General features: G+C 36.2%; 1 protein-coding gene across 3 annotated transcripts in view; it reads right to left on the reverse strand.

The window, feature by feature from the left end:
* Positions 1-15,845, reverse strand: part of SLC25A12 (solute carrier family 25 member 12) — a 105,529-nt gene that overhangs the window by 68,568 nt on the left and 21,116 nt on the right. Inside the window, exons 1-3 of one of the 3 annotated variants that reach the window (XM_044242334.1) lie at positions 15,349-15,408; positions 13,382-13,418; positions 3,413-3,528 (exon numbers count right to left, since the gene is read on the reverse strand). In XM_044242334.1, coding sequence (XP_044098269.1) covers positions 3,413-3,528; positions 13,382-13,418; positions 15,349-15,352 — 157 coding nt within the window. In that variant the 5' untranslated portion in view covers positions 15,353-15,408. Of the gene's footprint in view, positions 1-3,412; positions 3,529-13,381; positions 13,419-15,348; positions 15,492-15,845 lie in introns of those variants that run through there. The other 2 variants (XM_044242333.1, XM_044242335.1) reach the window with 2 other exon arrangements.

The following is a 15,845-nucleotide window of genomic DNA, read 5'->3' on the forward strand; positions in this document are numbered from 1 at the left end:
GGTAGGCCCTTGAAAAAAATTTACTTTGGAGAGTTCCCATTCCTAGGCAAGCCGTTTGGAACACAATGTTGGTGAGATTTCAGTAGAAAACTTAGACTCTATAACATATCTTATATTCACTTATTAGTCAATAGGAGTTTGCGTTTCATTTTTTTTAGAAGGATTACATCTTTGTTAAAGGAATAGGCTTTGATTTTTTAAATGTGGGACGAATGCATGACAGCTACTGAAAACACGAGGTAGTATATACTGGTTATGTAGGTTACCTCACCCTAATGCTACCGAGCAGAATATCCAGTACGCTGGCGGCTGGCAGAGACCAAGGCAAGTTTGCAATATGTCTAGCACTCACCAGGCATGCAGCAGCCTCTACAAGGCTCATGACACCAGGCAGCAACAGATACACAAACCAGTAAGTAATCATCCACAGCATGCATTAGAAGTTTTATTGGAAGAACAAAGAGGAAACAACTAATGGTTGTATTCACTCTTTTAAAAACTCCAGAACCCTCTCCTGAGCTTGCCTATTCCGAAATGGATAACCAAAGTCTCAATATAAGTCCTCTCCCGCAAAGTAGAGGCATCTCTAAAAATTAAAAAAATAAAACAAAACTTTTCCAGCACTCAAGTAAAGGTTGTTCAATATTTGTATTTATATAAATACTTCTAAAAAATGCACACAGTTTAAGTATCTAATCTGATGTGTATTAAAAAACGTATCTACAAAAACAAAAGCATAGATGAGAACAATATATACAAATACACAGATAACATCATCATAGTCCACAGGATATCAATGGCATAACAGTTTTCTCCACTCCATTACACCTGACATCCAATATTCTCTCCCACCTTTCTCTCCTGATGTGCTCAAGAGAAAACTATAAACAATTTCCAAACTAGAAAACATAAGGCCATTTAGTTGAAAAGAATTTAGAGTTATTATGGATCTAAAATTTCCTTTTACTTTAGCATTTATTTTAAAATAAGCATAATTCATTTTATTAAGTGGATACAAACATGAAAACTGACCTTTATCACAGATCCAAAATCCTATAAAAATAAACTCCAAGTTAATTATTTCCTTATGCTGAAATTCTGTCCTCTTGAAAACAGCCTGTAATGAGTAGGCCTTAGAAATCTTGTTAAATAGCATTTGTAACAGTTTCAATGCTTTTCCTCCCAAGAACATAAAATTAAACTTTCTCTCCTTCATTATAATTTTTATTTAAGAAAATTTGTCCGAAATGGATCCTGAAAACTAGGGAAGCAAGGCAGGAAAGGAAAATGGTCAAAGTCTCAGGAAATATGTGAACATCAAGACAACCATCCAGCTGGCCAGGGACTCCAAGAACAATGTTGAAAGGGCATTCAGCTGTGTATTATTCCATAAGAATCTTCCTATCTCTAGATTATGAAGCAGAAGAATGAAAACAGAATTTTGGAGGATTTATATGTTCTTCAGTTCATATCAGGTGTTATAACAATGGAAAGTGATTTGTTTGGCTTTTAATCTTAATTATATTTTCTTAGAATTCTAACTCTTACATCATGGTCTGGGGGAAAACAAAAGATCTTTAAAATGATAGAGTTGGGATCTAATAACTCCAAGCTTTCATTTGCATGAAAAAAATGTGTTCCTAAACACATCTATTTGAAATTAACTATTTCATTAGTTGATTAATCTACTAATCAACACTGGCATGAGTCTCCATTGTTCTATTGGATGAAGTGACTTGAGCAACTTGTTTTTTAAAATAAAATTGGGAAAAGCAAATGGAGGATACACAAAGAACCAAGATACCAAGGTAGGAGAGACAAAAGAAACCACAATTTGGTTTTGGGAAATCTAATTCTTAAACAATGGACACAGGATAGAACCACAGGTATGCTGTCCCTAATGCAGATATTTGTATCAAAGTATTTCCCAAGAACTGCTGCATAACATTTGAAAGTGAGACATGTGAGAATGTGTGATACCTACTGAAAATGGAAAATGCAGCATTATTAGTGGTCCATGGTTAATACTGAATGATGACATGATAAAGGTTTCATATTTCAAACTACAGAATCTAGATACTTCTGGGGAAAGTCAGCCTTTAGGAAGAAGAATGGTCAGAGCTTGCACCAAAGCAGGAAGCATGCCAAGACAGATGCAAAAACCCGAGGAGTTCTGTCTGCACTGGTGTTTATTTGGGAAAATCTTCTTATACAGAAAATAACAGGGTCAATGGGCAAAAGGAAAGGTCAATGCCAAGCTAGAATATGTGCCCACTAAAATCAAAGTAAAGGCACCACTGGTCCTTCTGAATACCTATACTTCCTCATCATTATTTCCATGGCAGTGATACTTAATCCTTTGAGTTTAACTGAAAGATGTTTTTTATATAACAAATACTGCAGTAAATAAATATTTAGCACTATAGTCAGGGAAAGCCAGATTTTCAAGAGTTTTTCTACCACATATTGATGCCAATTCACACCATAAAAGGGCTAAAATTCAGCTTTACAAGGTGAAAAAGTTCTGGAAATCTGTTTCACAACAACATGAATATACTCAACACTACTGAATTGTATGCTGAAAAAGGGTTAAGATTTTATGTGTTTACTATAATAAAAAGTGTAAATGTAAAAAAAAAAAAAAAGGGAAGAGAGTTCAAGATCCTTGAAAACACTGTATTGTTTTCATTGAAAAGCCTGTTGTCAGAAAAATTTGCAGATACTTTAAACACAAACTAATTTTCACAAATAAGCATCTTTAAAAAAACTAACACACAGCTACAGATAGAAATTCTAGTTTATATGATTGTCAAACAATGACACTGTGCTAAATTATGTGTCTACCAAAGGGTTTATATCAATTTTACATTTAATACAGATTTCAATTTCAACATACTAGGCTTGTTTCCTAAAATCAAAAATCTATAATGGGGGTTTAGAGAATGCTAACTGTTCTTAACTCCCTCCTTCGGTTCCATTCTTGTTGCTACAACGACAGAGCAGCAATTTTCCAGACTGCTATTGAAAAGCTCTGCACTCTCTACCCAAAAATTCCTTAAAGAATGACATGATTATTCCATGTTGTTCACAGTCTGTTTCATAAAGAATTTTGCCCAGGCTAGCCCAGAACAAGAAAATTTTATACCACCTATTTTAGGAATGTTAAGTGTCAATGACTCAATGAGCAAAGGCATTCCTAGATTCCTTACTTTTTTGCAATAGTCTAAAGTTTTGAAGGAAATACACCATTTTAATTTTTATCTATGTAAATTCTTTCAGGAAATTAATACTTCACTTATTGACTAGCTCCTAAATAAGCAGCAATCTATTTGCAGTTACTAGATTTAGCATTTAAAGACTGGACCAGCCTTACTGACTTCACTTATCACTTAAAATCTTTTTTTTTCCTTACCAAATGTCACCTCTCCATTTCCACTCTTGTCAAACAATTGGAAAGCCACTATGAACATAGAATCTGGAGCACATAAAACAGATTCAAATGCCAAGAACTCTTGATAGGAGATCAACCTGGAATAATATATAAAATATTACTGGTTGGTAAAGAAAAGAAAATATCAGGCATTTAACCTGTCTTTACTATATGCTATAGGAGATAACCAAATAATTGAAAAAGGGAAGTTTCTCTTTACAGAGGTATTCCAGATAATAAAGAAAGAAGGAAGGAATGATAGAATTAGAATACTACCCTTTTGTGAACCCCTAATAAATGAATGGACCTGGGCAATAAGCAATCACTCCTAAAATCACAAAAAGAGAAAGAACTAGACCAAAAGTAATTAAACCTGAAGCTGATAGTCTCTAGATCATAGAGTCACAACCATGGTGTTTAACAGGACCATTTTAAGCTAGGTAATTCTTTGTTGTGGGGGCCTCCTGGATAATGTATCATGTTTAGCAGCAACCCTGGCCTCTACCCACCAAACTGCAAATTGCCAACACCCAAGTTGAGACCCACTGCTTTCCATGTAATCAATTTACAGAAAATACAAAGGACAAAGGAACATGTTAAACATCACCACAGAAACACAATCAGCGTAAGTGCAGACTGGAGGAAACTGTAGCATGAACATTCTGTACTTGCAAAGAAACAAAAACAAAAATTTCTAAAAAAATTTTTTAAAAGAAAATATGGAGGAGAACTTTGTTAAAGACCTAAAAGATACAGTAATTAGTTATAAGATACAGATCTTATTTGGATTCTGATTTAAATGAAGAAAAAGTTTTTAATTTATGAGAAAATTAGTAAATGACAATAATTATATAACAAATGCTTGGTGATATTAAGAAATTGATGTTAATGTTTTTGAGGAGGTTTGTTCTGCTTTTGTAATTTTTCTTATCTTTTTGAGACATACACAGATATTTACAAACAAAATATGTCATCTGGAATTACTCCAAAATAATCCACGGGATGAAAGAGTGGAAAGAGGCATAAATAATACTAATTTAATAATTATTTTAATAATTACTAAAACTTGGTGATGAGGATATTGAATTCACTACACTAGTTTGTTTTTTATGTTTGAAATGTTGGCAATATATTTTTTAGGGGCACCAGGGTGGCTCAGTTAAGCATCCAACTCTTGGTCTCAGCTCACAGGTCTTGACCTCAGGGTGATGAATTCAAGTCCTGTGCTGGGCTACACGCTGGGCATGGAGCCTATGTAAAAAAAATTTTTAAGGAAAATACATTTTTTAAAGGAAAATTCAAAACAAAAGGGAGGAAAACTAAAACATACTGAGTCCTAGAATACTCAGAGTTATGAAATTAGCCAGTGGCCAAAATTACACTAAAATTGTCTTCGATGATCTTTTTAGGATGGGCGGGGCATGAGTGGGAGTGGCGGGTGCAGAGAGAGAATCTCAAGCAGGCTCCTCACGCAGCACAGAGCCCAACCTGGGGCTCACACTCACAACCCCAAGATCATGACCTGAGCTAAAATCAGGAGGCAGACACTTAACCAGCTGAGCTACCCAGGTGCCCCACCTTCAATGATCTTATCATAGAGCCAGTATATGCTAGTGTAGAGTTATCTTTCACAGCAAGCTTGCTGCAAAGATTCCACACCCTGTTGCTGCTTTTGGGAAGTGACTAGTATCCAAGTAAAAGCATTATAAGAATCTGTTTTTAGTGCTCGCTTTGGCAGCACATATACTAAGAATCTGTTTTTATAAATATATAATACATACACTTATTTATTTACTTATTTATATTAGTAATGGTGCTGACTTTTATTCTCAAATGGCCTGGTTTGGGCAACACATTTACAGTCACACTATAGAAAGGAGAAGACCTAATCTTTAATGTCTCCTAGCCCCTCAGGATCTGATCTCTGCACACAGTCCCCTTGCTCTCTGCACTCCAGCCCACTCATTCTTTTTTTTTTTTTTTTTTTTGACAGAGAGAGACATAGCCAAGAGAGGGAACAGGAGCAGTGGGAGGGGGAGAAGCAGGCTTGCCACCAAGTGGGGAGCCCGATGCGGTGCCTGATCCCCGGGCCCCTGGATCATGACCTGAGCCGAAGGCAGCCGCCTAACGACTGAGCCACCCAGGCATCCCTAACACATTCATTTTTAATCCATGCTCCTTTCACTCAGGACCATCACTCAGCATTTCATTCTACTTGGAATTATCCCACCATCTCCAAACTTTCGTCCATTTAATTTGTACCCATCTTTACATAGCTCAGCTCAAGTATCGTTTCCTCAAGAGAACCGTCTCAGAGTTCCCAGATGACTTTACATACCCTTCACACCCCTAGAGCAACACACTATACATTTTCAGAGACCCTTGTAAAACTTTTATTGAAGTAATTACATAATTCATTGTTTAAAGTCTAATGCCCAGGATGCCTGGGTGGCTCAGTTGGTTGAGCGTCTGCCTTCAGCTCAGGTAATGATCCCAGGGTCCTAGGATCAAGTCCCACATTGGGCTCCTTGCTCAGCAGGGAGCCTGCTTCTCCCACTGCCAGCTCTGCTGGCTGCTCCCCCTGCTTGTGCTCTTTCTCTCTCTCTGACAAATAAATAAATAGAATCATTAAGAAAACAAAATAAAATAAAAAATAAAGTCTAATTTCCTACAAGAAGATAAGCTTGTCACAGAGCACAGTGTTGATTCAGGATAGGAACTTATAAATATTCTTGAATAAACTCAATTCAGAATACAAGACTTTTTAGAGAGCCATATTTCTCAACACAGTATTAGGAATGACTACAATTTACAGTTTATTTTATGGCCCCATTCATCAAAGACATATTTTACATTCAAAGTTTCATCTTCTATTAAATAAAATACTTTGAAATATGTTTAATTTACACAAGTTACATCATATCCAAAGCAATGGTGTATTCTATGCCTTTTCCCTTTATTGAGGAAAAGGCCTTGTGGTGGTATTGTTCAGGACACTAAAGGCGATGATGTGCCCCTGATGAAGAATCACTGTGCCCCTGAGGAAGAATCTTTGGTGAAATTAGGAGCTTGAATGCTTAATGAATCCTGGGAAGAATAATAATCAAACTGTTTACAGGTCACGTGTCATAATACACTCTATGCTTTGGTGTACTAAAAACTATGATAAAACTCAAAAGTACAGTTATCATTACAGAAATTCTAGAGCAATAAAAACAAATGAAGTTATAACATATCAAGTATCATCATCTACACACCCTGAAAAAGCAATGAGTGGTATGTGGTTTTAATAAGATTACATAACACAAATGAAATAATGATATAAAGGGGGAGTTAGAAAGGCCTTCATTTTCTACAGTATGTATTTCTGAAATGTTTGAAATTTTTATTATTTACCTTATTTCTTTTTATTATAAGAGTAATGTTAAGAAAAAAAAAAGTAACTAGGCTGACAATGGATTAAAAAACAAATCCATCTTGGCTTTTCTGAAACAGCCTCAGGAATCTAAATAAAAAATACAATCACCCTGGGGCTCCTGGGTGGCTCAGTGTGTTAAAGCCTCTGCCTTTGGCTCAGGTCATGATCTCAGGGTCCTGGGATCAAGCCCTACATCAGACTCCTTGCTCAGCGGGGAGCCTGCTTCCCTCTCTTTCTCTGCCTGCCTCTCTGCCTACTTGTGATCTCTCTCTGTCAAATAAATAAATAAAATCTTTTTAAAAAAAGATTTAAAAAAATACGATTATCCTGAAATACAGAATATGTAGCTTTCAAACACATTTTATACTCAATAGCACAACTTACTATTTTTTTTTAAAGATTTTTTATTTTATTTATTTATTTGACAGAGAGACAGGCAGAGAGAGAGAGAGGAGGAAGCAGGCTCCCCACTTAGCAGAGAGCCCGACGCGGGACTCGATCCCAGGAGCCTGAGATCACGACCCGAGCCGAAGGCAGCGGCTTAACCCACTGAGCCACTTAGGAGAAAAGTTAGAAGACTTTTTCCTTAACTAGCAAAGGTTATAAACAGTTGGCTGGCAGACAGAATTTGGACCACACATGTTTTCTTTGGCATGCAAAGTATAATTTTTTTAGTTACATTAGTTGCCAGCATTAAGAAATCTTAAGTACTTCACACAAATATCCAGTTTTCTGGTTTCTCTTATTAAACTGCAAGCGTGGGCAACAGTTTTCTCTCCAAAGTAGCACAGCTCCCTGGAGCCAAAGCAGAAGATGCCTCTTCACAAGACCAGGGCCCATTGGTTATCTAACTCCACCCCTGTGGACCCCCACATAGGTTTCCAACTAAGTAGACCTTTGTCTAAAATATAAAGTCTGCAGACTCTAAATATGTACATTTCTTAGGGTGCCTGGGTCAGGTTCAGTTGGTTAAGAAGGTATTGGGGAGGACGCCTGGGTGGCTCAGTGGGTTAAGCCTCTGCCTTGGGCTCAGGTCACGATCACAGGGTCCTGGGATCAAGCTCTACATCAGGCTCCTTGCTCAGCAGGGAGCCTGCTTCTCCCCTGCCTGCCATTCCCCATGCTTGTGCTTGCTCTCAGTCTCTCTCTCTCTCTCTCTCTCACTCACTCGGTCAAATAAATAAATAATATCTTAAGGAAAAAAAAAAGAGAGAGAGAGAAGGTATTAGGGGAATACATAACCAATCCTCAATACTCACAGGTACCTTTGTTACATAGATCAATTTTTTTGAAGAAAGGTTAGTTAAGAAATACAAAAGCAGGGGCCCATGGGTGGCGCAGTCGGTTAAGCCTCTAACTCAGGTCCTGATCCAGGTAAGATTCAGCCACCACTACCCCTCCCAACCACCTTCCGCACACTGCTTGAGCTGCTTCCCTCTACCTCTGCCCTTCCCCACCACGCTTGTGCCTCTCTCTCTCAAATAAATAAATCTTAGAAACATAAAACCATCAGCAACTTAAAAATAAGTAACTTTGACTCTTAATCTCACAAAACAAACTGAGGGTTGCTGGGGGGAGGGGGGTTTGGAGAAGGAGGGTGCGGTTATGGACATTGGGGAGGGTATATGCTATGGTGAGTGCTATTAAGTGTGTAAACCTGGCAATTCACAGACCTGTACCCCTGGGGATAAAAATATATTATATGTTTATAAAAAAAAAAAGAATGAAATCTTGCTATTTACAATGAGATGAATGGAGCTAGAGTATATAATACTAAGTGAAATACGTCAGAGAAAGACAAATACCATATGATTTCACTCATGTGGAATTTAAGGAACAAAACAAATGGACAAAAGAGGAGGGGAAAAAGAGAGGCAAACCAAGAAAGACATTCCTAACTACAGAGAACAGACTGTTGGTTACCAGAGAGGAGGGCAGTGGGGGGATGGGTTAAATAGGTGATAAGGATTAAGGAGTGCGCTTATCAGTGATGACCACTCAGAAATATATAGAATTGTTGAATCACTATATTGTACATCTGAAAGTAATATAATACTAAGTTCACTATACTGGCATTAAAATAATATACTTAATAAAAAATGTCATGGTGGTATTAAAAAAAAAAAAAAGTCACTTCATATTATTCAGCCTTAAAAAGGAATGCAATTCGGGGCGCCTGGGTGGCTCAGTGGTTAAGCCGCTGCCTTCGGCTCAGGTCATGATCTCAGGGTCCTGGGATCAAGTCCCGCATCGGGCTCTCTGCTCAGCAGGGAGCCTGCTTCCTCCTCTCTCTCTGCCTGCCTCTCTGCCTACTTGTGATCTCTTGCTGTCAAATAAATAAATAAAATCTTTAAAAAAAAAAAAGGAATGCAATTCTGATTTATATATGCTGTAACATGGGTCAATCTTGAAAACAAAAGGACAAATATTACATTATTCAATTTATATGAAATAAATAGTCAAACTCATTAAAAACAGAAAGTAGAATAGGGGTTACTAGAGGCTGGGTACTGTGACAAAATAAGGACTCACTTTAATAGGTATGGAGTTTCAGTATGAGAAGAGGAAAAAATTGGTGGTGATGGATGGTGGTGACGGTAGTAGAACAATATGAATGTACTTAATGCCACTGAACTGTACACTTAAAAAATAGTTAAAATGTATTTCATTTTTTATCTATATATTATCTATATGTTATTTTTACATTTAATTGTATATATTATATATTTTATTACATTTTATTTTAATTTATTATATTATATATTTTATTATATATTTTATTTTACATATTTTATATACTTTTAATTATGTATTTTAATTTTATTATATATATTTTGTTATTTTATTATATATATTTTATGTCTATTATACATTTTATATTTTATTATATTTTTATTATATATATTTAATTATGTATTTTATTACATATTTTTATTTTTGTTATGTATTTTTATTTTAGTATATATTTTATATGTATTTTATAATAATATTTTAATACAAAATATATTTTATTTTATTATATATATTTTAATATAATAAAAAAGCCACCTGAAATTACCCAGGTTTATGTATTTATCAAAATTCTGCAAACGTATCTTTAAGTTCTATATTTGTCACTGTCTGTAAATTTTATATCTAAAGAAATCACTCAAATACTGAAATCAAGTTAATAATATGTATGCTGAAATATTTAAAGAATATCAATGTTTGTAATTTACTTTGGAATGTGTTAAAAAATAAGATGGATGGACAGAAAATTAGAGGGATATACAAAAAAGGAAGCATAGAAAAATGTTAATGGTAGAATATGTTAGGTATATAAGTGCACATTATAAAATTCTTTCAACTTTCCTGAATATTTGAATTTTCAGTATAAAATACTGGGAAGAAGTAGGGGGTGCAGGGCATGGACCACTTTGTCTCTCTGATATGCCCCTTATCAATTTTTAGCCCATAGGCATTTTATACCACATGATAATGTAACAGTACTTTTCATAAAGCAAGAAATAGCCTATTTATCTGTGAACATGAAGCAAACATGTTCCAGAATAATTTTGAAGGCTCTACTCCCCATATCCTGCAATGAATTCCCTATTGTTAGAAGGTCTTAACCAAGACTTAAGCAGAACAAATGCAAACCACAAGCCACTAACTGGGTGAAGAAACCATTGCTTAGTTCATACTTTAATACATGGTTTTAATAGATGGTTTGTTTTCCTTTAACGAGGATGAGGGGGCACCTTCAATTTTTACCATAACTACTGCTTGACTTTTTACAAAAAACATATATTCTTGTTATAACTCCAAAATAATGCATTTTATGAATTGGATGTTTTAAAATTTTTCTACAAAGTTCCTTTTAAATTTACCAAATGGAAAGTAATCAAATTTTGTAATATTAATACGGTAATTCTGCAATTTTTAGAACAACCAAGATTTCTCCATAAAAGATTTTTCTATATGCATGAAGAATACTTTTACTCTTGGAGCACCAGCTGGTACAGTCAGTAAAGCATCTAACTCTTCCTTTTGGCTTGGGTCATGATCTCAGGTGGTGATGTGGAGCCTTGCATCTGGCTCCGCACTCAGTGGGGAGTCTGCTTGGGTTTCTCTCTCCCTCTCCCTCTGCTCCTTATTGCCCCAATCTCCCAGCCACCCAGTGCTCTCTCCCTCTCTGTCTCTAAAATCAATCTTTTTTAAAAAATACATTCTTATATGTATGTAGAACATTAAAGGAAAACAGTTGTGAAAAACAGAGAGAAAATAATAGTTTTATACATTAGAGGAGAATAGAGCCTCTAGAAGAATTTCCGACTAGAGCTAAATATAGAAACTACAATTCCAGAAGTTAGTTTCAAACAAGCAACTGTCTAAACATTTAAGATCAGATCACACAATAATAGTTCCCAAAATCTGCATCTGATGCATGAAATCATTTTGCTTTTCATTATCCAACCCCATCTTCAAAGTTTAAGCCACAATCTCACAAATACTTGGCTAATGGCCTTTACTTTTAGACAACCCATCATGCTATTTATACCACATAATGTTGCTTCTACATGGCTTTGCACAGCGAACTCTTATATCAAAACCACTACTGCTTATTTGACTATCTATTTGAGCAAAGGGAATGAGGAAGAGGAAAACAGGCAGTTTACATGCTAAGAAAACATGGAACAGGGGGTGGGGGAGGCCAGAGCACAAAAAGGTATGGTATTCACTGCTCTTAAACCTGCTTTCCCCACTTATTTATTAACTAAATCATTTAGACCTGCCTATATTAGTTCTATTAATTGAGATTGGGTCTGGGGTAATTATAAACAAGGTTATGTGATGCTATTTCAAATTATCCGTACCTATAAGATTCTCATCGAACAACTACAATAGAGAGTTGCCTACATGGCACAGTCAATTAAGTGTCTGCCTTCGGCTCAGGTCATCATCCCTGAGTCCCAGGATTGAGCCCTGCATTGGGTTCCTTGCTCAGCAGGGAGTTTGCTTCTCTCTCTGTCCCTCATCCCACTCATACGCTCTCTCTCAAATAAATAAAATCTTAAAAAAAAAAAAGGTTGGGGAGCATGTGTGGTTCAGTCAGTTAAGCGTCTGCCTTCCATTCAGGTCATGATCCCGGGGTACTGGGATGGAGCCCTGCTTTGGGCTCCCTGCTCAGCGGGAAGCCTGCTTTTCCTCTCCTAGTCCCCCTCCTTGTGTTCCCTTTCTCACTGTGTCTCTCAATGTCAAATAAATAAATAAAATCTTTAAAAACAAACAAACAAAAAACCTACAATAAAACCAAGAAATATCTCCCAGGGCTATAAAAAAAGAAATACCAATTGCAATACTCTATTCTTTCATCACTGCTCTGGGTAAAGGAGTGAGAAACAGAAAGTAGGGGGGAATAAAGAACACTTAAAAAAAAAAAAAAAGATTGTAAGAAGGAAAATGGACTAAAAATTAAGAGAATTTTGTGTTATTGGGCAAATCAACCTACCTCTCTTGATCTCATTTTCCTTAAATGTTAAATGAGCAAGGCTGACTACGTGGAATAAATTAAACAATATCAAAGCTTTTGATTCTCTTGAATTACAAGTATTAAAGAAACATTAACCAGGATATCTAACCTTTTTTGAATTCATAGACACCCCCCTCCTGAAAACCTAGGGTTTCTCCCCAGAAAAATGCAGATATAAATTCACTCTTTTTGCATTATATTTCAGCAAGTTCAGGAACCCCTGAAGACAAGCCATGAATACAAGGTTAAGAATTGCTGTGTTTCAGAGTGTTGGTTGGCTCAGGTCATGATCTTAGTTAGGGCTGTGAGATCAAGCCCCGCCTAAGATTCTCTTTCTCCCTCTCCCTCTGTCCTACTCCTCCTCTTAAGAAAAAAAAAAAAAAAAAAAGAATTGCTGTGCTTCTAGAAAATTCCACCTTTCTCTGCTTTTAGAAATAATCTAATGTTTCATAAACTCATTTAATTTTTAGGATATAACTCTTGGCATCAGATTTCCTACCCAATCCCAATTTGACTCACTCCAAAGAGAGGAAAACAGGAAAATTAAAAAGTTTCTAAAATCTGAAATAGGGGCACCTGGGTGGCTCAGTCACTAAGCATCTGCCCTTGGCTCAGGTCATGATCCCAGGGTCCTGGGATCAAGCTCCACATTGGGCTCCCTGCTCCTTGGGGAGCCTGCTTCTCCCTCTCCAACTCCCCCTGCTTATGTTGCCTCTCTCGCTTTGTCTCTCTCTGTCAAATGAATAAATAAATTTCCTTAAAAATAAATAAAATAAAATAAAATCTGAAATAAAAAAGATTTACTGTTGAAGGGAAGGGGGAAAAAGATTTACCTTTTAGAAAGAGAAACAGGTTTGTTTTTAAGTGAACATTATCAACATTATTTGATACACTTCACTAGCCAAAACCCATCTTTGAGCTACTCTGGCAGCTTAAACCCTTGGTTCCACTCAACCACATTAACGATGCAACTGAGTCTGGGAGAACCACATGAGGCATCAAAAAAAAAAAATACACTTACTGAGATGGACCAGAGCAGATGGTCACAAACGAAGCATCTGGAAAGATACGGGTACTCTGAAAGCAGGTCTCAGGTCAAATTAATGACAATCAATACTCTCATAATTTCTAAAAGATCTAAATGTATATGTTACCTTTAAAAGTTTTAAAGACTGAATTCTGATTAAAAATACCTTTCATACATATTATTGCCTAATCACTACTGAGAAATCCAATGACTGAATACCCCATAGTAACTTACCAGCTTATTTGACGAATCTTTTCGTCAAATTTCGATGAAATTTATTTATTTACTTATTTAAGTAATCTCTAAGCCCAATGTGGGGCTTGAACTCATGACCCCAAAATCAAGACTCTCATGCTCTACTAACTGAGCCAGCCGGTTTGACTTTTTTAGAGGCAAGCCACAAAAGTATGTAAGTTCCCCAATATCTACTATTGATAAATTATATAAAATCTTTATTTAAGATAGAAAATACTCATAGCAGACCTAATGCACTATACTAGGTTCTGTGGGAAGACACAAATAAATACAATACTAATGCTGGACTCAACTCAGATACCAACATTTCTAGTTTAACAACTACAGTAGTTTCCTAAATACCAAATGTATTTCACTGCACGTAAGTCTCACCCTACTCCAACCTACCATTTTTCTAAAAATCTGATCATTTCTGTGGTAATAGAAATAACTTTTAACAACTCCTCATTAACTAGTTTTTCACACAACTACCACTACAAGTAGGAGAAAGAACCTGGGCCTTTGAAGCCTGAGGATGTAGCCTGGAACTCACGAAGCATGACAAAATTCTCTTCATAATTCATAAAAATAATCCATTTGCTCTGTAGTACCATATTTGATTTTAATATAAAAATGGTGAGCTTTCCCCCCTGAGTAAACTGACACTGCAGTAAGATGCACCTTGCTATTTCTGTGTCTGCACACACCCCTACACTGCCAGGCTAAAAATACTTCCAAGACTAAGTCACGTGCCTTCGGGACACAGTCAAACCTTAGCACAGAAGGTCCCCAGTTCCACTCCAGCCACAACTCCAACAGCAGCAAAGCAACACCACAGCCAAGGTACACACAATACAACTTCCCCAATGTCACTCCCCAACACACATACACACGCAGGCACACACATGCACACTCTCCTTGATGTTTCATACCACTGCTGTTCCCTTTCCTAGAACTCTCCTCCCTACTTATCAGACCACTCAACTCCCCGTTCATCTTGCCAGATTTCACTCAAGTATCACCTCATCCATAATGCTGTCCTGATCACCCAAAACAGAGTTAACCCTGTTTTCTTGGGTGTCCTTTGTAACTTTCATATACTTCTATTATAGCACCTCCTTCCCAAAGTATTATTTTCTTTGTTTATGTATCCTCTTTCTCACTAGGCCATGAGTTTCTTCTTAAGGCCAAGAACCCCGTTTTATTTATGCTCATATTACTAAGGTGCGACAGGGCCTGGCTAATGGTGTCAAATAAATGAGTAGACAGACGAATAAATACCACCCTCTAAATTCTTCCTTCTTCCTTGATTTATTCTTCTTCGTAGCACTTGTAACCTAACATGCTCTAGTTTACTTTTAAATTTGTATGTTACTTTTGCATTTATCAGTTTGCTCAATGGTGTAATTCTAGGCCTTAGAACATTGTCTAAAACATAGTAGGTATTCAATATTTTTTGTACGAAAGAAAGAAATACACTTAGTTATCTGAAAACCATTCTGTTCAGATTCAATATAAAATACAGTTTAAAAAAAACACACACACAAGAAAAAAATGCTAGTTATGCCAAATCCTTGATAATGGCAGCAAGTGACACTTTTTATAAACTTCTAAGAAAAAGATACGGTTGATAAATTCCAGATGGTCATAGGCAAACTTAGCGTTTATTATTTTTTAGTAAGATATTGCAAAACATTCATTTTCAAAAAATTTATAAAGGTTCTTACCCATCCTTGGTTTGATCAGCTACTCCTGCCAAGAGCTGCACAATCTTCGGATTGCTATTTGGATCATTATACAGTCCAAGATAACGCTGCACAAAGTCCTCTGGGGTCATGTAATGTTCTCCATCGACCTCAGTACTGGCATACTAAAAAATAAATAATGTATACTTAAAAATTAAAATTATTTAACATCACCTTGTAGCCAAAAAAAATAATCTGTGAAAAGGTAAATTAAAGGCCAGTATCAAAATCATAATAAAGATAACAAATGCAGGACTTTTTTCTGGATAGTGAAAAATACTCAGAGGCTGATTTAAGAGCATTGTCAAAGAACTGATACAGGCTATAACATGGGCAAACCTTGAAAACATTGTAAGCTAAAGAAGCCAAACACAAAAAGCCACAGACTATGATCCCTTTTACAAATGAAATGTCCACAATAGGCAAATCCACAGTGACAGAAAGTAGAGGCATGGTTGCCAGGAACTGGAAGGAGGGAG

The sequence above is a fragment of the Neovison vison genome, chromosome 3 (genome assembly GCF_020171115.1).
Source record: "Neovison vison isolate M4711 chromosome 3, ASM_NN_V1, whole genome shotgun sequence".
NCBI lineage: Eukaryota > Metazoa > Chordata > Mammalia > Carnivora > Mustelidae > Neogale > Neogale vison.